The sequence below is a fragment of the Callorhinus ursinus genome, unplaced genomic scaffold, assembly GCF_003265705.2.
Source record: "Callorhinus ursinus isolate GAN/ISIS: 27379988/994484 unplaced genomic scaffold, GSC_fseal_2.0 scaffold32, whole genome shotgun sequence".
NCBI classification, from domain to species: domain Eukaryota; kingdom Metazoa; phylum Chordata; class Mammalia; order Carnivora; family Otariidae; genus Callorhinus; species Callorhinus ursinus.
Window position 1 is genome coordinate 14887493 of NW_027397094.1, and position 19961 is coordinate 14907453.

Genomic DNA, 19961 nt, shown 5'->3' on the forward strand with positions numbered 1-19961 from the left:
CTCCATGTTCTTCCAGCCGATAGCTGCTTCGGTTTATCGCAGCTAAATGTCAACGCTGAGATCTGGGGGCACATGATGCGCTGAAAAGGACAGAAAGCATCAACACAGTGGGAAGAGTAGAAAGAGCAAGGGCTTGGGAGCCACAGGGACTTGGTTCAAACCCTCTATCTGCCACTAAAAGGCATGTGTTTCTTTACCATTAAAGAGAGAGTATGCAGAAGCTCGCAGTCCCGCATGCATGTTGGGGGCCGCCCCGAATCCGTTCCGCACAGCGGACAGCTGCGAGGAGCCCGCACCACGGAGGCCGGTAAGGGCTCCCTCTGAGCGGCTCCCTTCAGCCAGGGCGGACCAGCTGCACCAGGCCTGAGGCTGGCTCTGTCTTCAGGGCCACATACGCGACACTTCCCCCCCCCCGGCCTGTGCCCTTTCTCAGGTCACCTGAGGCCGAGCGGGGCTCCTCTTTGGACGAGAGTAGGTTTGATGCAGGAGCTGGGCTCCCAGACCACACCTGCATGCAGTGCTCCTTCGGTCCCAGGGAGCCTGGCAGAAGTCACACCAGCCCGTCGGACATCGTGAGCTCGGTGCCCCTGAACAAGCCACCCGGGCAGGGAGAGTGGGACCGGGGATGCCCCCTTCCCCATACTGGATCTGGCACCCTTCGTAGGAGATTAGTTCATCATCTAGGAGGCCCTTCAGATGTGACCCCCTCGAAGGCTGAGCAAATCCACACCAAGCTTCAGGAGGTTCCCTTGGGGGAAAGACGGACCAAGGGAGCCCGTCCCAGGCTCCCAACCGCCGTCCCCGCTCAGAGACGCAAGTGCGTCCCGGGCGGTGCGCCCAGCGCCCGGCTCATAGGACACCCTAGTCTAGGCTCCACACGCCTAGACTGGGCCTCGGGCACAGACGGGGGCACGCCCGGCATAAACCCGAGCTGGGTTTGGAACTAAGGCTCGTTGCTAAAATATCCTGGAAGTTCACAGATCTTCCCCCAAAATGACCTAAAAGCACACAGGGCTCACGTGTTTGCAACCACCGCGTTTAGTTTCTTTTTATTAAGCAATAAGCAATCACATAAACAATAAGATGGGTGGGGAGGACCTAAAATGGCTTTTTTCTGAAGTAACCATTTTAAAAAAAAAAACTGAGTAACTCATATCCCTGTGAGCTGAAGCACCTGGAGAGGGGGTTAATTTTCATAACATGCAAAATTGATTAGGTAGCGAACACCCTTCTCCCCCTTCCCCGGAACACACGTATCAACTTCGATGGGGGCAAGTTCCATCTAATACTCTTGAAAAACATTTCTCATTTCATAATTTACCGAAATCATATGCACAACTGCAAGAGGAAATAAACAGAAACCTCTGGGCATAAATAAGCCACAGCGGACTGTTCATCTTGTCGCGCCAATCCGGCCTTCAGGCTAATTTGATCTTTTAAACATTTCATGGAGAACAGCTGTCAGGCTTTCTCTGGAAAGGCCCATCAGGTTTCGTAAGCCCGAAGGCATAAATCCTTGGCAGGCGGGGCACTGATCAGGCTCCGCGTGAAGCAGCACATCTCTTCAAGAGCACAAGGCAGGGGCTCGAACGGTCTTCACTTCCAGCCGCTCTGCACACACCTCACAATATCTGGCAAAAGGTGGCTTCTGTTTTCCTTGGTGACCTGTGGGAAGCAGCAGGAGCGCAGGCTTCAGGGCCCGTTCCCGTTCCTCAACCCTCTGCTAGGCGGTTTTCTCCGGGAAGAGCCCCGAAGGCCCAGAGAGGGGGAGGCGGGTTTGGGGACTGAGGGAGGAAGCCCAGCTCCAGGGTACCCTGCAGGCAGGCCAGGCTGGTGGGATTCCAGCCCCAGCTTCTGCAAAGGGACAGCTCGGACCGTGGAAGCTTTACCCGGGGAGCCGTTGATGTTTTTCTTTCCGAGTACAAGGGAAGCGCTCAGACGCCACCCGGGGCTTTGGATGGTGGGCGGTCCCCCAAGTAAGGGCAGGGCCTTCCTGCTGGGCCTCCCCAACATTCATCCATTCAACATTGATGGGGTGTCAACCAGAAACTGAGCAAGGTGCCGGGGACAGAGGGAGGACTCCATAAGGGGCCTGCAGAGCAGAACAGAGGGACAGACAAGGCCAGTGAGAACACCAATGGTCAAGGGTCCAGGAGAGAAAGTCTGCGGGGGCGCACGGGAGCTGGGGTGGGGCGGGGTGAGGAAAGGCTTCCACGCCCGTTATGCCTGAGAAGGACCCAAGCAAAGAATCCTGCAAAGACGACGTGAGTGCATCTGCAAAGCCAGTGGTCAGTGCCCGCGGACCCTGAGAGGAGAGATGGGCCTGTCTGCCCGCCCGCCCGGCACAGAGCAGGTGCTGGACGAACGTCTGATGAGGAGATGCACAGTGGGCTTCGTCCCCCGGCTCCCGCACATCCACTCGCCCTCCCTCCAAGAGCGCTCTGACCTCCCTCTGGGAGACGACAGTCTAGGAAACTAGCTCTGAGTCCGGGACTGCAGGCTGGGCCCTGAAGATCCAGAGCACCTGAATCCTGAAAGGGGTGAGCGGAGCAGCCAACGGCTGGGGCCGCCCATCCCCCATATATCCCAGGACGTGGTGCACCTGTCCTTGCCGTCGCTCCCCAGTAGCTCTGGTCCCACCGATTCGAGGGCCATCAGCTTCGCCTCCAGCTTGATGAGAAACCGCCGCACGGCCCGGCAAGGCTCTTTGTTGCTGTGCGTGCTCAACTGAGCCCAAGTCCCTTTCTGCTGTTTGCTCTCAAGGAAGTGCGCTGATGGGAAGGGAGGAGAGCGGGAGGCAGGCGGGCGACAGCGGCAGGGGGCTCGTGGCTTTAGCAGCAGAGTGCAGGCGGGCCACTGGGGCCACTCGGTCCCTTTCCTGCCCCCTGACCTCACCAGGAATGACACCAGGCTCCGCCCTCAGGGTCTGTGAGTTTACTGTGTGCCTCAAAGCGGGGATTCCTGGATGAGGGGCATCTGGGGCCACTTCCTCCAGAACGGTCACATTTATGAAGGAGGAGGCGTGGGGCTGGTGGAGGAGCTGGATTTCACAGGCACGGGGCTGCAGAGCTCACTGAAAGGAGACCCGAGGAGCGCTTACATGCCGGCACCGTCCCGTGTCCCCGGGAAACGCCCTGTCCTCTCCATTGGCACCGTGACGATCATGGGGCAGCCCTGCTCTCAGGACCCAGCCCGGGAGCGAGACCCGCCTCCTCTCTCCCACCCGCTGAGTCGCTCACCAAGCCTTGCTTCCACAGGAAAAATAACACCTGGAAAAGATACATCTTGGGAATGTTTTCATGTTAAAAATTAATGAAAGCGGGGTACCTGGGTGGCTCAGTCGTTAAGCGACTGCCTTCGGCTCAGGTCATGATCGCAGGGTCCTGGGATCGAGCCCCGCATCGGGCTCCCCACTCAACGGGAAGTCTGCTTCTCCCTCTCCCGCTCCCCCTGCTTGTGTTCCCTCTCTTGCTGTGTCTCTGTCAAATAAATAAAATCTTTAAAAAAAAATTAATGAATGCAAAACTACATTAATATTTGGCTACTGCCCTCTGATTTCCCTAAGATGATTTCTGAGAATTACGCAGTAAGAGGTCTAAGTGAAACTGTCGACGGTGTTCATCACGACGCTCCCTGTACACCGAAGCCAAGCTCTCGAACGCGAGAGCGAGGAGAGCATCACCTGTCCCCCTCGGGGGCCCTTCCCTGCATACACAAGCCCCGTCTTGTAGTCAACCACCAGGATGTGATTTTGCAGAAAGTCCTTCCCGAGAGGCTGGCCAGGCGAGGGCTCCGGATGCAGACGCGAACAAGACGAGGAGGACTGCGGGAAGGAAGCGGGTCCACCCTCCACTCTGCACTGGGGCCTCCAGGGAAAGACCGGAAGCCCAGTGAAAGCTGAGCCCCTGCCCGGCCCTTGGTGACTTGGTGACACTTAGACCCTGACTTCCAAGGGGATCAGGGCATCTCATTCACCCTGTGTCTGGCACACGGGCGGTGCTCGGTCAATGTTTACTGAATTCTACGCTGAGGAGGGTCGTTGAAATACAGCTGAGTGGTAAAAGATTATGAAGACGCTGACCATCTCAAGCATCCAACTTGCTCTGTGCTGCCTGCAGGGGCCACGGGAGGGCCTGAGAGGTCCCAGTCAACAACGCGGGCACCAGGACATCAGGGAAGCTGTGACTATCTGGACACAGGAACAGGCAGGAAAAAATGCCCCTAAGGGCCTATACGTACTACATACAAGAAAGCAAAACGAAACCACCTATTTTCCTTGAAACTCTGAGAAGGACCCTGACAAGTTCCTAATAAGCACCGGATTACGGAAAGAAATTTGACAACACTCGTTGTAAGTTAACACATATCAAAAGTTATTACTAACCTGTTTCATGTTGTGTCTTTATTTTATTGAACCTAAAAATAGGATTATTCCTGAATCCAGTCCCTCTAGCTCTATTTTTTCCATGAGGGTTAAAGTTTCCAAACCAAGAATTACTTTCGTGTTGTATCAAGTAAGACTTTGCCTGACCCAAGTTTACAAAGATTTACTCCTGTATTTTCTTCTAAGAGCTGCAGAGTTTAGCAGAGTCTGCTTCTCTCCCTCTGCCCCTCCCTGCAAACACACGCTCTCTGTCTCTGTCAAATAGATAAATTAAAAAAAAAAAAAAGAGCTGTAGAGTTTAGCTTTTAAATTTAGGCCTAGGATCTACTTTGAGTTAATTCTGATATACGAACGATGTTAAGGGTCCAGCTTCCCTCTTTTGCCTGTGGATACCCAGTTCCCCAGCACCATTTATTAAAAACCGATTCTTTCCTCATTAAGTTGTCCTGGCACACTTGTTGAAAATCAACTGATCTTAGATGTAACGGTTTATTTCTGACTTTCAGTTCTTTTCCACTGATCTGTGTCTAGCCTTCAGCCAGTACTATGCAGTCTCGACCACTGTAGCTTTGTAGTGAGTTCTCAAGTCAGGAAGTAGGAGTCTTCGAACATTGTTCTTTCCCAAGATTGTTTTAGCTGAGTCCTTTGCATCTCCACATGAATTTTAGGATCAGCTTGCTTGTCAGTTTCTACAAACATCCTGCCTACTGGCTTTTGAACCAGCGCTTAACAGACCTTCTCTCACTCCTGTATCTACAGGAGTCCACCGGCCCAGAGGACAGCATCGAATTCCTGGTGAGGTAGAAATGCTTTATGCTCTGCTTGATGAAAAAACCCATGGCGGGAATGCGTAAGCAGAGGTCTAAGAATTCCCAAACTGGAAGGAAATCGGGACCTAGTTCCTGTTACTCTTGTGATCTTGCAATGCACAAACAAAAATTAAAAGCATAAAAACTGCTTTATGGAAAAAAAAAAAAACAAGTATAAAGGACTCTGAATTCAGGACAGTGGAGTAGATTTTAGTTGTAGTAACACTACATAAAGTAGAAAAACCAAATGATTTCTAGGAATCTGAGATTTTTTTCACAAAATCATCTGAATCATCCGTACCACCAAAGGAAACCATACAGCAGGGTTGTGCTAACGGCTCAAGATTTGGAGGCAGACAGACGGAAGTTTGAATCCTAGCTGTGCCACCGCCTAGCCGACGACCCTGGACAGGCTATGCAGCCTCTCACTGATAAAATGAAGATGACAGGATATACCTCAGCAGGTACTGTGATGTCTACGTGCCCTGGTAATCTACAGGACTGAGCATAGCACCTCAGTCCAGGTGCTCAGTGCCTGGTGGCCACACTGGCATCTAAGTCAACACTCCAGTCTCCACCTGTCTCTTCTGGGCCCTCAGCAGATAACATTCACCAGCATTTCTATCAAGCAGATATTTCAAAGGAAATCAAATGCAAGATGCTTTCTAAATGCCACTACGACAATGAAACTCGTATGTATGTGTATTCACATGCGCACGTGCGCATGCATGAGGTCGGAAGTGACCAGCAGGGATATTTTCTTCATGTTGCTACAGAACCAGGGAAACAGTGCACACAGCTCTTCCTAGTAATCTTGATCCATGAAGGTCTTTATCTCTTGCCTCTACAGCATTAAACATATTACGCTCAAACAAGCAAATGTGAAATAAATTGAAAACATTTTTCAGCAGCCACATGTAGTGACCAGTAAATTCTACAAGACATGAGAAAAAAAATTAACCAAACTTTCGAGAGAGAAAAATTTTCAGGAATGTGACTGTCAATACTCATACCTGCACCATGACAGAAGTTTCTAAATTACCAAGACCATCCTCCAATGACATGAATGTTAGATCTTTTATTATAGTACCACAAGTCCCTGAGCTCTGTCCACCCCGCCCCCCAAAGTCTGCTCTTTGTTGGGCAATTTCTATTGTTCTACCTTCAAGTTTACTGATTCTTTCCTTTGTTGTCTCCATTCTCCTGGGGACTCCTTCCAGAGACTTTCTCATTCAATTATATGTTACAGTTCTAAAATTTTTATTTGATTCTTTTTTATACCTTCCGTATCTTTGCTAAAATGGACACTCTATTTTTCACTCGTTTCCAGCGTGTTTGCAATTGATCACTGAATAATTTTCGTCACAGCTGTTTTAAAGTCTCTGCCCTATAATTCCAACATATCCGTCATCTTGCTGTTGGCACGTGTTGATGTTTGTTTCAATCGAGTTGCTTCTCCTGGTTCCTGGTAGGACAAGAGGTTTTCGGTTGTGTCTGTTGCCCCCTGGCTGAGCCTCCTAGCCGGTGTGCTGTCTTCTTTCCACCCTTCAGGTCTCCGTATGTTTGTTTAATACGTAATGTCCAAGGTTTTCAGCTATACCTAACAGGAGGAATAGGGCGAAGTGTATCTATTCCACCTTATCTAGAAGAGGAAGTGTTCTGAGGTTTTTTTTCTGAAAAGCAATGCTCTGTTTACGTGATGCTATTAAGAATAAGCCTAGGTAACGGGAGTCACTCAGTGGGCCCCTCTTTCCCCCCTGAGTTCAGTTCCACCTCCCCGTCTGAACAGGCTCAGCTGTCACAGGGGGAGGCGGCCCTCCCCACTTTACATAAATTATTTCCTCACCTGGAATGTTCTTCTTTTCCCCAATTCCTCCTTCAAAACCCACCCAAGAACCACGTCCCTTGGACCACCTCTCCCCGCAGAATTCTGTCCCTTCTCTGCTTCCGGATTGTGACTATCACATCACCTACTTTTCTCGAGGGGAGGGAACATGCTTCACGTGTGCCTCTGGACTAAGTGCTGGATGCACAGGATGCTCTCAAACAGGGGTTCAGAGAACTTCACTGCATCTGAGAAAGGGAAAGGACCAGGAAATATCTAATCCAACCCCTAAATTTGCAAATAAGGAAAATGAGATTCTTCATGTGGAAAACGGGCACAGAAAGCGGAACACAAGCCCTAAAGGAACACAGGAAAGACAAGAATAACGGGATACGTGAGCCCCTATCTCTTACATAATTAACCCAAAGCTAATCACTTTATTTACACATCATTAGGAGCAATGATTACCTTGCCCAGAGAATAATTTCCAGTCTCAGCAAGGAGAAAATGTGGTATTATCCTAAGATACACCGTTTTCTCCTGGACACACCAGCTGTGCCTGCTCAATCCCATCTAGGACTCGGAGATGACACTGGGTTGCAGGGGCGGCCGGTGTCCAGAGTTTAACCGCAGCAACGGCCCACCTTCCAGCCTGGAAGCCGGCCGGCCTGAGGACCAGTGGTCTTTCACCCTCTCTCACTGTTCACTGGCCCTACTTCCACAGAAACTCTAGAATCCCAACCCAAAACTCTAACCTGGAGACCACGTACAGTAAGAGACCGAGGGAGCACCATGAAACTCTGCACACCAGGGCCCCACGGACTTGGAAGACGTCCCTGAGCACGTGACCTTGCAGGGCTCTCAGCGCACCGTGGAGAGACCTCCCTGCCCCCACCCACCTCCAGCCCAGCGACCACATGGCCCTTGTCAGTACGTGCTGTGGCCCAGCCCCTACTAGACGGTGCGCTGTGGAGGACGAGGACCTGGCTGGTCTTGTTCAGCATCAGGACTTAGCACAAGGCGCTGCTCAGTGACTACTGACTAAATGAAGGAAGGGAGGCACGAAGTTGTCCAAGTTCGGCTGCTCCAACCCTAACAGCGGTTTACTGCCGCCGGAGTACCCCTGGATACTCTGGTGACGACACGGGGACGTCCCACGGGGCCGGCGAGCTGGCAGGTGCACGCGGTACGCTCCCCGGGGCGGGGGGACCAGCCGGACCCGTTCACGAGGCCTCGCAGGGCCTGTGGGCGGTTACCCTGGGGGTGGGGGCGGGCGAGGGGGCGGGCAGAGCTCAGCCGGGAACAGGGCTCCCTCACTGACATAGAGGGCGCGCAGGGCGAGAGTTAGCTGAGAAGGACCCAGAAAGACGAAGGGGAAGGAAAACCACGTATGTGGGCAAAGTGCCCGCGGTGCCATCAGAGGCCCCTGCACTCGCTTGGCCACGGCCACCGGCTGGTATGACAGAGCCGGGCCTCACTCACCCGTGCTCTACCGCACAATTCCCCCGACGAGCATGTGACAACCACCTGCGAGCTCGCGAAAGCACGCCGCTGGGCCCATGCCCCGGGTCTGACTCGTGGGGTCCGGGCGCGCCTACAGCTCTGTGCGGCTCGCGGACCCCCGCCTGATGCCCCCACGGCTGTTCCGCGGACGTCACTTTGCCTGACACGCTCCGCAGCTGTGCTGTCCGCGAGGGCAGAGCGACCGGAGACAGGAAGTTTTTCTTGTATTTGAACAGAAGTAGTCACAGGTGGCTGATGGCTAGGGCACTGACCAGTGCAGGCGGGACATCCCCACCCTCGTCCACAGTTCTATTGCCCTGGGCTACGGCCTAGCAGCTGAAAGCCGTGTTTCACACTGTGGCTGCAGGGAAGTGTGTTTTTTCACCAAGCACAGGCAAAACTTAAGTTCTATAAACTCCTAGAAAATCAGACTCACCTGGATCTAGCCTCCTAGGGGGGAAAAACGGTAATTCAAAGCAAAGGTACGTTTCAAAGCCACCCCGCTGTTTGAGGTCACCTGCTCCTTTTTTATAGGCATGGGGGACAAGCTGTACTCACACTGAACACCTGAATGTCGTTTCTGTTTCTGATTTCCTCCACGAGGGCCAGCGGTTTTCCCTTAGGTATTGGGATCGTGCCCAGGACTACAGTCCCTGGGGTGCACAGCGTCTGACGAACGGCCTGGATGAAAGGCTGACTGAAGAGCTCCATCTTCCCAATCTCATCGATGACACACACTCTCTGCCCCGGGCCACTGCTGGAACCTGCCTGAAGATCACGGAGACACCCAAGTCACGTTAAGCGAAGGGCCCTGGGGTCCCACTCCCGGATCACTCACCAACGAAGTCAACTAAGCTTTGGAAGGCGGGAGACTCTCTCTCAGTCTACATGGGATGATTCACTGGTAAACAGATCTGGAAGAGCTCCCTTGGAAACTGCAGCAACCAGAAAATTCAGTTCCCCAAGCGACCCAGGTTCCTGGCAATTTTTACTCTTCTAGAACGGTTCCAGTAATAACCAAGCTTTGTGTTTATATACACCCAGGAAATAAGCAGCACCCACATGCCTCAGGTTTAAAAGAAATGAGACAGCAAGCCTGGGAGCCCTTATTAATAAATACTGGCCTCTTTTTTTGTGTGATTCTGAGTTGCAGGAGCTTCCCTGTCTGGGAGGAGGTAACCGCTGCAGGCAAATGCCTGAGTGTTTCATAATCTGCACAATGAGGGCTGGTGGAGAGAAGCGAACAGTAAGAGGAAAGGAGTCTTGGTTAAGAGAAAAACAAGTGAGCAGGGCTGTGCCCTTTCAGCCACAGATTCCCTCCCTAACGACTTCCTCCCCTTCCTTCCTTCCAAGCCCCTCTTGGAACAGGTGCGGCAGCCGGCCTCCATGGGCCCCAGCGCCTCCCAGCTCCCGGGGCTCCCACCCTTGCTCAGACCCCTCCTACACAGTTCCAGGGCTGGTCTCTGCCATCAGCAGAATGCGGCAGAAGGGCCGGTATGTCCCTTCTGAGATGAGGTGAAAAAGACTGCTGTGTCTAGCTTGGTCTCAATCTCTCAGATGGCTTGCTCTGGGGAAGGCGACTGCCACGTTGTGAGCATGCACAGGCAGCGGATGGCCAAGTCCATGTGGTAGGGAACTGAGGCCTCCCTACAACCTTGAGAGTGAGCTGGGAGGCGGATCGGATGACTGCAACCTCATGACCGACCCTGAGTCCAAACTACCCGGCTAAGCCATTCTTGGATTCCTGACCCAGGAAAACTGTGTGAGATAAAGCCCGTGGTTTTAAACTCCTCAATTCTGGGGTCATTTGTTACACAGCAACCGATCACTAATATCCATGCCCTCTCTGGAAAGCCTTCCCAGAGAAAGCTGACAGGACCCTGAACAGTCTTGCCACAGTGGGGACACAACAGAACACTTAACTCTCAGTGAACGCTGAGTGACAAACACATTTCACATATCTTTGTATAAATGAGGACTTTGAAAACTCTAAAGCTGATTTACAAAGTACTTTTTACTACAGTTCTTAGACTCCTTAAATAATGACATCGGTACATTTCTCAGAATGTATGGCTGAGTTCAGCTAGATTGGTCTTGAACTGTGAATCCCGAAGCTAGAGTGAGTGCGGCTGGTGGAGTGCGGGTGGTAGCTGGGGAGGGACGGGGCTGGGGGGCGGGTCCCGAAGCCTGTAGGTACACAGACGGCTGTGGGTTCCATCCAATCTGACAGCCAAGAGATGCTAAGCCAGGAGGATCACAGCTTGTGCCCAAAAGGCTGCTGTGTGCGGTCAGGGACAAGCTGGGCATCTTTTGGAACAGACAACGTGAGATTGTAGGGTCTAGTCTGAGGCCGGTCTTGGGGGGAAACACTGAAGCAGTGGTTGTCAAACTTTTATGTGAGTGGTACTCTTATTATCTACCGACTTAATATCACAAACATATTTTCCCACCCACTTCCCTAGCGGAAAGACCAGGAAGGGGTCTACTGCAGTCATCCAAGAGATGGTCTATATATTTACTCAATCTTCTGTGTCTAATGCACTTCATTTTTAACTTTCAAGTGCATTTGTGTGTGGGTGTGTAGACATGCGCACACGTGCACGCGCACACACACACACACACCCCGTTTCCCTCTCAGGGGCAGGACAAGGTCATAGTCATCTTTTTCCTTCCCATGGAATTGAGTGATGCAAGGATGAGCTCCAATGATGGGATGAAGGAGGAAAGGCGAGCATCTGTGGAATCATTTGCTGTCATTTCCAAAGTTTTCTTCAAAAATTAATGCCAAATGTGGGAGAATTTTAAAAAACTATCAGGTACCAGTTCATCAGCATAAAAACAGATGATCCCACAAGAGCAAGGCATTCCAATGACCTCTTATTAAGGAGTATTTGGAGCACTCTGCTGCCTCCAGAACCTGGGAATAATTGTGGATGTCATCCTCCCTGAGAGGGAAGCATCCAGAAGCCAAACAGAACTCTATCTGGCACATCAAAACGATAGTTTGAAAGCAGTTAATTCAGACAAAGAGAAACCATATGAAGAATGTGTGTATGCTGTGTTTATGTATTTATTTGGGTGTATGTATGGGGGTAGTTAGGTGCCCACACATGTGGGCATGTATGTAAATACACACAAGTAGCTATAAACATAAAGCACGAGGCTCCAAAACCACTGTCCCTCGGATTCTCTACAACATTCACCAATGAGAGCTCACCGACATTAAACTTCTGCACAGAGGTATCTGGACACACACGCATACATTATGTTCTACCAACCGGAAATGCTCACTTTAAAATGTTAGTTTATTTAAAATCCTCTTGTACAAAAGTAGAGACTTCTATCATCCAGGACTGTAAGAATCTCAAAAATAAGTCCGGGATTTTTGATGAAAAATCTGTTATTGATACTCAAGTGAGAGGCAGGTATCAGATGCTAAGCCACTGAGAGGGCTGTAAAGACTGGTTTTTCTAAAGAACTCATGACCCTACATTCAAGAGTATAATAAAAGAACCACTATTGGGGCGCCTGGGTGGCTCACTCGGTTGAGTGTCCAACTCTTGATTTCGGCTCAGGCCGTGATCTCAGGGTCGTGAGATCGAGCCCTGAAGTTAGGCTCTGTGTGCAGCAGGGAGTCTGCTTGCAATTCTCTCTCTCTCTCTCTCTCTCTCTGCTGTTCCCCTGCTCCTGCACATGCTCTCTCTCTCTCTCTCTCAAATAAATAAAATCTTTTAGGACCACTATCATATTCAAAATTGTTTTATTTTTATATAAGTTCAAGCAAGCAACTTTAGAAGGAAACAAAACACAAGCCAGTGAGCACACATAGTAATTACGTTGTTCCAAATTCTCTTCTGAGTTGGTAAAGACGCAACCTGACAGCACCAGGGCCCAGGTTTGAAAACGGGTCAGAACCTCCCCAGTGCTGGTTGTAGGGAAGTCCGAATGAGCCCCTGGAGTGCCCGAACCTGAAGGTATGGAGTAAGGAGCTCAGGTAGCACTTTGGGCCGCCTCGGACCACGAGGTAAAAATCACTGTGTGCACAGGATCTGGGGTGTGGCCTCTCCCCTGCACCTGCTCTCTCCGCAGGGGACTGCGAGGCAGCAGGATGGCAGACACTACCCTGCGTCACTCACTGCTCCTCATCCAGGCCTACCTACACGTCACAGGACTATCCACTTTCACTGTCACGGAGAGGGAGAAACACTTTGGGCAAGGCATATTTTACCTCCTCTGTTTGTTCTGCGGGAGAAGAGATTTCCTCGGGATAGAGTCCTAAAATTGAGCAGCCAGTGGAAAGGGAAGCAATGAATAATTTTATAACTTTGCTTACACTCAGCTAGTGTGCTTTCTGGAAAGATTAAATTGATTTAGAGCAACAACAAAAAATCTGTGTTCCAATTATGCCAGAGACCTGAAAACTGTGTGACTTTTTTTTGTTATGGTTTAATCTTCATATGCACTTTTAAGAACATAAAAGAAAAGGTAGACATAAAATAGGCAATTTCATTTAACCAAAGTACCGAACTGAGAAAAAGCTAATTAAAGTGGCTTTTGCCTTACTGTGAATTATTTACTTAGAAAATCTTTCTGGTGGTCTTAACTCTTTTTTTTTTTTTCATCTCAGACACACGGACCGGCTTCTGAGCTGGCCTGTCTAGGACAGCAGATATCAACAGTCATGGGAAAGGGCTGGGGAGCATCTGCCAGAAGTCAGGCGGCAGAACTAGGGCCCTTCTCCGCAGACCCACACGTTCTGGGAAGCCAGGAAGGCAAATGGTGGTAACAGTGGCCACAGCCAAGCCCACAATTCCTCAACCCTCTGAAGTTAGGAGCTAAACGTGAAGGGCTCCAAGTAGACCTCTCTGTGTGCTTATTCCAAGTCTAAAGTTTCAGATCCCCTTAGCAGTCTGGAGGCATGTCGACCGCGTGTCCCCAGGGATGAAGCCACAGGCTGGCAGCCAGGACGAGCTGTCTAGACGGCCTGCCGCGCCCTTCTCTCCTTGGGCGTGCACTGGGCGGGGGCTGTCCCTACCCAGATGCCAGAGATTCCCAACCAGGGAAGTCCCAACCCCAGCAGACCAGGGCTGAGGCTCCTCCCGGAGGTCCTAACTGACCTCCCTGGGGCTCACCCGCACAAGCGCCTGACCACAGAGCACCAGAACAGAGCCCTTGGTATCTTGCAAGCTGTTGAGAACTATCCCAGGACTGAAACAGCATCTGTTGGCGGACAGTCAGCCCAGTGGATGGAGAACCCACGACCCCTTGTGATCCCAGCGTCCTGGCACCAGCCTGGACATCTGAGCTTGAGGGTCTCCATGACAGACCCAGACCTACAGCTCGCTCTGGCCCCCGGGTTTGCGGCAAACCGCTGATGTGAGGCTCCTCCCGAGGTCCTCCTACCCATCACTTCACTCACCTTCGCAAAAGAGATAAATAGACCTATCCCCATTTGCACCTCCTAGCAGCTGGGGGCGCACACGCTTTACAAACAATGTCGCATTCAGTCCTAGTAACTCCATCCAGCAGCTATCTGTGTCTCTGTTTTACAGATGAGGAACACAACTGATTCAAAGTCACTGAGCTCCCAAGTGAGAGCTGAGAGTCAGACCCAAGATCACCTGATGCCAGAGCTCCCTTCCATCCCCCACGTGCCATGCTGCCTGCGTGTATTCAGTCTGAGGAAGGAAAGAAACTGAAGGAAAGGATCAAAGACACTGCAGGAAAGAACTGAAGGAATTCATCTAACTGTAAGGAAACTACTTTCCTCTCCAACGAGAAGCAGGAGCACTTCGGTTTCTAGGGGCTACAGAGGCAAAGCCACAAAGACCCTAATCTGTTTCTGGAGTAATCACATCACTTTTAATTACTCAAAAAGGATGACATATTTGGGGCTGCAGAACAATTACTGTCACCAGCATCATTTTATCCAGGAGAGAGGATGGCCTGCTTTAGTAGGCAGATGTGACCTGCAGGTAAAGCCCCCCCAAACTCCCCCCCGAGAGACAGGACTAGGCACCCCCAAACGTGCTACAAGTCCTGCCACTTCCTTATCAGCTAACGGTGTTCATCGCAACTGCGCTTGTAAAAATTCCTCTTGCTTAGTAAGAATCTTACTCAATTTTTAAACTTTTGATTCAAGTGTAGTATCTTTGAGGTCTGATACCCTTTTATTACATACTGCCCAGAAGAGAGAAAGCTGAATGTTTTAGCTACAGTAAAATAGTGATGACTTCTTGTCTAACTAATGAAGAGACCAGAGAGAAGTAAGTAAGTGCAGCTTTGATGAGGAAAAATCAACCGTTACGGCTCTTTTAGTTCAGCCTTCCAATGTACAGCGATTTTACTGTTAACTACTGTTCACCTTGTTACAGAAAGTATTCCAAAAGGCAGTGGTTAAACTGGCTTTCCAGGTAAAGCCTCCGTGAAAAGTATTATTTTCAGATAATCTAATAATGTTAAAAAAAGATGAGAATTATCCAGGAGAAATTTTCATGAGGAGGATGTGCATGGTCTTCAAGTGGCTCCCCACTCATTACTTATTAATTTCAAAGGGAAAAAGAGTAAATGCACAGTGGAGACATTGGACAAGTCTTTGCTCAGGTAATCAAAACAGACATCAGCAAACATCACGTGCCTCCGGATGAGACGTCCGAGAAAGACGCACCACGGGTTATGTAGTATTCTGACGGAAGTCATCACAAAGCAACAGCAAAAAAGCCCCCAAAGAGGAGCATTCTATTAGAGTAGAACCGTAGCGCTCAAAAATGTCAGTGTCACAAAAGACAAAGGGCGACTGAAGAAATGTTCCAGACTGAAGGAGGCTATGGGGGTATGGCAGCTAAATGCAACCCTTGACCCTAGACCAGAGAAAAACATGTTACAAAGGGTGCTGTTCAGTCAACTGACAAAACAGGCCTGGGAATGGAAGATTATTAGTACTTTCTTATTTTTTTTTAAGATTTTATTTATTTATTTGAGAGAGAGAGTGTGAGCATGAGCAGGGGGAGGGGCAGAGGGAGAAGCAGGCTTCCCGCGGAGCAGAGGCCCAGACACCAGACACGGGGCTCCATCCCAGGACCCTGGGATCATGACCAGGGCCGAAGGCAGACACTTAACTGACTGAGCCACCCAGGCGCCCCTATTAGTATTTTCTTGGTGTAAAAATGTATTGAGGTTGAGAACTGTACCAATTACATAAGAGCATATGCTTAGTCTTAGAAAAAATATACTGAACATTGAGGAGTTAAGCATCCCCATGACTGCAACATACTCTCAAATGGTCCCCTCCACAAACTGGTATGTTTCTACGAACAGACACACACGTGCACACGTGGAGAGAGAGGGTGAACAGACAACAGGGCAAATGGTAGAAACAGGTGATTCTGGGTAACAAGTATATGGGTGGTCTGGCGTTATTCTTGTTATTTTCTCAAAGACTAACATTATATCCAGATAAGGTACAAAAAGTTAGATCAATACAAAAAAAGAAAAACACTCACATGCACACTTTCTCAGTATAAGATTCGAGAAAACCACCACCTCATCATGTGTGAGTTTGCTTTTGAAGGAGGCAGGGCCTTGGACTGACGCGTAACGGGAGAAGGCAGCCAGTGAGGAGTGTTGGAAACAGGAAAAGTGGAGGAGTAAAGGGAAGGAGCAGTTGATACAAATTCTACCCCAGTCCCACTTACGGATCACGTGCCTCTGCCAGGCCTCTGGGGAGGGCGCTGCGGGAACTGCAGGAAGGTAAAGAACCCAAGACAGGAGCCAGCTCAGCATCTAAATCACAGAACCTCAGTATAGCAAGGAGAACCACAGGTCAGCAATGAGAAAGACCACATCATCAGACCTGCCCGGGGGAATGAGGGGGACTGCAGGGGAAGGTCATCGAAGAGACGGACCACCGGCTGCTCCATGAGCCGGACCCAGGCGATCAGAAGCTCCTCAGCCCCTCCCGTCCTTGGAGTGTGGGCTCTACCTGCCTTTCTCATCCCCAGAGGCTGCTCCAAGGACACAGCCTTGAGATAGTGATGTGGTGCTGAGCACATGTGCACGGTCTACTTGACTGAACACAGTTAAGGCCTTTCTCTATAGAAACTTAAGATCTGGCGGGCGAGAGGGGACCCCATCCATCTTGCTGCGTCCAACACAAGCCTTGTATGTAAGTTCCCACTGCTTATTACAACTGCCACCTCCCAATCCGCAGTGGCCTGGGCCTGCCTATTTTTCCGGGCTTCCTGCGCCCTCTGCATGACGGGGGCTGGTTTCACATTTCACCTGGAAGCCCTGACAGGGTTGTGGACCCACAGAGGTTACCAGCAAGGGCTGCCATGACCGATCCTACAAGATAAACCGCAGCGTCAACCTCACACGGAACTCTCAGTTCATATTCCTCTTTTGATTCACTGCAGGAATGTTTCCACTGACAATTTTTAATTTAATTTTTATGTTTGCACCAGACAGCTTTTTGTTTCCCTGGCCGATCTTGCAGTGCATATATATATGATCACGAGGCCCAGAAATAAAGTGGGGAGGAACAAAGAAAAAAATGTCACATTCGCTAACAATGGAGGAAACTCAAAAGCAATGCTTGGACTCCTGTCAACCTTTCGAGAATGGATCCTGACTAGAAATTGATTTTTCTAAATTCTCTCTAAAGCCTAGTGGCCTGAAATACTAAGTGGCAATTCCAGGTCAAGTGGTAAAAAAGAAACTTTCTCCAGCCAGGAGTCTTCTGACCTTCAAATGAAAAGTTTCAAAGATCTGAAGCAGAATTTCATTTCAGAATCAAAAGCAGATCCTGCTCTTGAAAACAAATATACACCAAAAGCCTTATTTTGATCAAAACAAGGTTCTACTATGTTGATTTTCACTGGATGTCCTGGTTCTAGCCTCCTATTCTTTTCAGGGATCTTAATTAAAAATGACATGGGTCAGCCTAGAAAATACAGCTTGGAGTAGACACCTTTTGTTCTTAAAAAAATTATCATCTATTGTTATCTTTTTGTGTGAGTGGGAGATACGTGGTGTGCCAACAAAATGTTAAATCCTATATTGCAACAAATTCTAATAAAGCATTCAGTGTGGCCGTCAAAAACCATTAGGAAAAAGGACAGCGTTATCCTGCTGGCCTTGATGGCTGAAAACCTGCAAAAACAACCCTAATTACAGGAGCATCAGAAAACAGAAGAGACCTATAAATAATTTTACCAAAAAACAATAAAAAAAAAAAAAACAGAGAGCTATTGGGTTTTTGGCTATGGAGACTATTATCTGAAAAATTAAGATGCTCTTTATATCTAAATAACTATAATTTTATATGGTTCCAATCACTCCATATAAGGCTTTTGTGATGGATAATAAAGTCTTGATTCTACAGTTCACGCCAGCTCTACTACTCACAGGCTGTGTGCCTTTGGACAATTTAATCTCTAGTCCACGCCTCGGTTTGCTCGTCTGTAAACCAGGAAGAGAGTGACAGCGTCACTCTGAGCATTACACAAGTCAGTGCCTGGTGCACGGTTTGCACTGGATCGCTGTTACCGATCTGGCTATTGCCCCCACCCCCGGCACTGTTACCACCAATACCACGCGGAAAACTGAGCAAACAACAATGGGTAAGACAACACGGCAATTAACACAGCATGGTACTGATGTTAAGACTCAAACAGACTGATGGGAGAGAACAGATAACCCTAAGACATTATACATACACACACACATATTTCTTATTGTAATTAATAAAGCATAACAAATGAATGAGAAATGGGCTATTTAACAAATGGCTTTGGCAAACTTGCTAAGTATTTGGAAGAAAATCAATTGAGAGTCTCATTGTATATTACATTCAAAATAAATCCAGATGGATTAAAAACATGTTAAAAGAAAAAAAAAAGTACTACAGAAGAAGAAACAAACTCTGTGTTAACTTGGAATACAGATAGACTTTCTCAATGTGAAAGAAAGAAAGAGAGAAAGAAATCACCAAAGTGACAAACTGAGAAAAATGCAATCAATAAATACAAAAAGGTCATTTGCCTTATAAAAGATCTTTTTAAGCCAAAAGAAAAAAATGGGAAAAGGGATAAACGAAAATAATTAGATTTAAAAAAAAAATACTCAAACTAAAAAACATTTAACCTCATTAGCAACTTAAAAACACGAATCAAAGCAAAGCAGTGTGTTTTCGTATGGAAAATCAGTATAGTGCTCGGTGCTGCCAAGAGTGCAGGGAGAGAAACATGCCCATGCCCACACGTGGGCAGGGGGTACAAACTAGTCAGGGGAGCACCTCAGCAGCACCCAGCAAGACCCCAGAAGGTCACAGCCCTCCACCCTCAGATCGTCCCGGGGAAAGCATTGTGGCTGGGGAGAAAGGCTACAAGGATCCTTGCAATGGTGATAAACACCTGCCACTGAGGGAATAAGGCTGAAGTCAGAGGTGAAAACCCGTGCCAGGAAATACTGTGCAATCATTATTACATTATCGCAGCTGTGAGGATTATCATGTCGTAAGGCCATTCCCACGTCACTCGATCGTATTAACTGGAAAACCCAAACCTATAAAACCATACGCAGTATTTGTCCCCATTTTGAAATGACAGGATAAAGCAGGAAGAGGGAAAAAACAAAATACACTAACAGTGGTTAACCCAGTGATAAGATTATGAGTTATTCCTATTTTCTTCTTTATTTTCATTTCATATTTTTTATGAATTTGCTACCTTGAGTAAGGAGAGCGTAGATACTCAGAAAAACAATAAAAACGTTATCAAATACGGAAAGAAGTCAACGGTGGAATGAAAAAAAAGTCAACACCAGTCAACCCTACGAAAGGACTTTCTAAAAATTTGTCTAGAATGTTTCCCAACCTTACTCTACTTTCCTTTATTCACCACGCGAGCCCGAGAGTCCATCCATCTCCATCCAGGCCTGATGACATGAAAGGAAAGCTGCGCAGCAAGCTGGGGCCGGGGTCACGCCTGCACCTCCTCCTCCTCCAGCCCCTTCTCAGCTCCAGCCCCGCCCCTTTCCGACCTCCAGGCTCACAGCAGGCGCACACCCCTGCTGGCCCCGCTGGCCCCAAGGATTATCTCCCTTCTGTCTTCCGACTCAAAATATTTTTCATCCACAGTGAAATTTCTTACACATAGGAGGCACTTAAACTTAAGAGAGTTTTCAGACATCCCGGGCACGAGACACTAACACGCCATCCACACCAAAGCTTTCCCTGCCTAGCTCTGGTTGCTACAGCTTTCCATTTACTTGTCAATAATGACAACGGTCTCTTTATATTCCCGTTTTTGTTATGTAGTTACTTTAACTGTTTTCTTCCTAAAGGCAAAACACTAATTCCTTTTCCTCCCTTCATCCCAGTAAGAGATGGGAGAAAGATTTGTTCTTCAGGAAAAAAAAAAAAAAATCTGTGACCTGGACT

At 48.9% G+C, this 19961-nt stretch overlaps 1 protein-coding gene across 2 annotated transcripts in view; it reads right to left on the reverse strand.

Moving 5' to 3' along the window:
• Nucleotides 1–1022: 1022 nt before the first annotated feature.
• NTPCR (nucleoside-triphosphatase, cancer-related) overlaps nucleotides 1023–19961 on the reverse strand; it is a 30068-nt gene continuing 11129 nt past the window's right edge. The window contains exons 4-5 of one of the 2 annotated variants that reach the window (XM_025850855.2): nucleotides 9080–9289; nucleotides 1023–1665 (exon numbers count right to left, since the gene is read on the reverse strand). In XM_025850855.2, the coding sequence (XP_025706640.2) occupies nucleotides 1597–1665; nucleotides 9080–9289 (279 nt within the window). In that variant the 3' untranslated portion in view covers nucleotides 1023–1596. Of the gene's footprint in view, nucleotides 1666–9079; nucleotides 9290–12264; nucleotides 12490–12749; nucleotides 12797–19961 lie in introns of those variants that run through there. The other variant, XM_073879044.1, reaches the window with a different exon arrangement.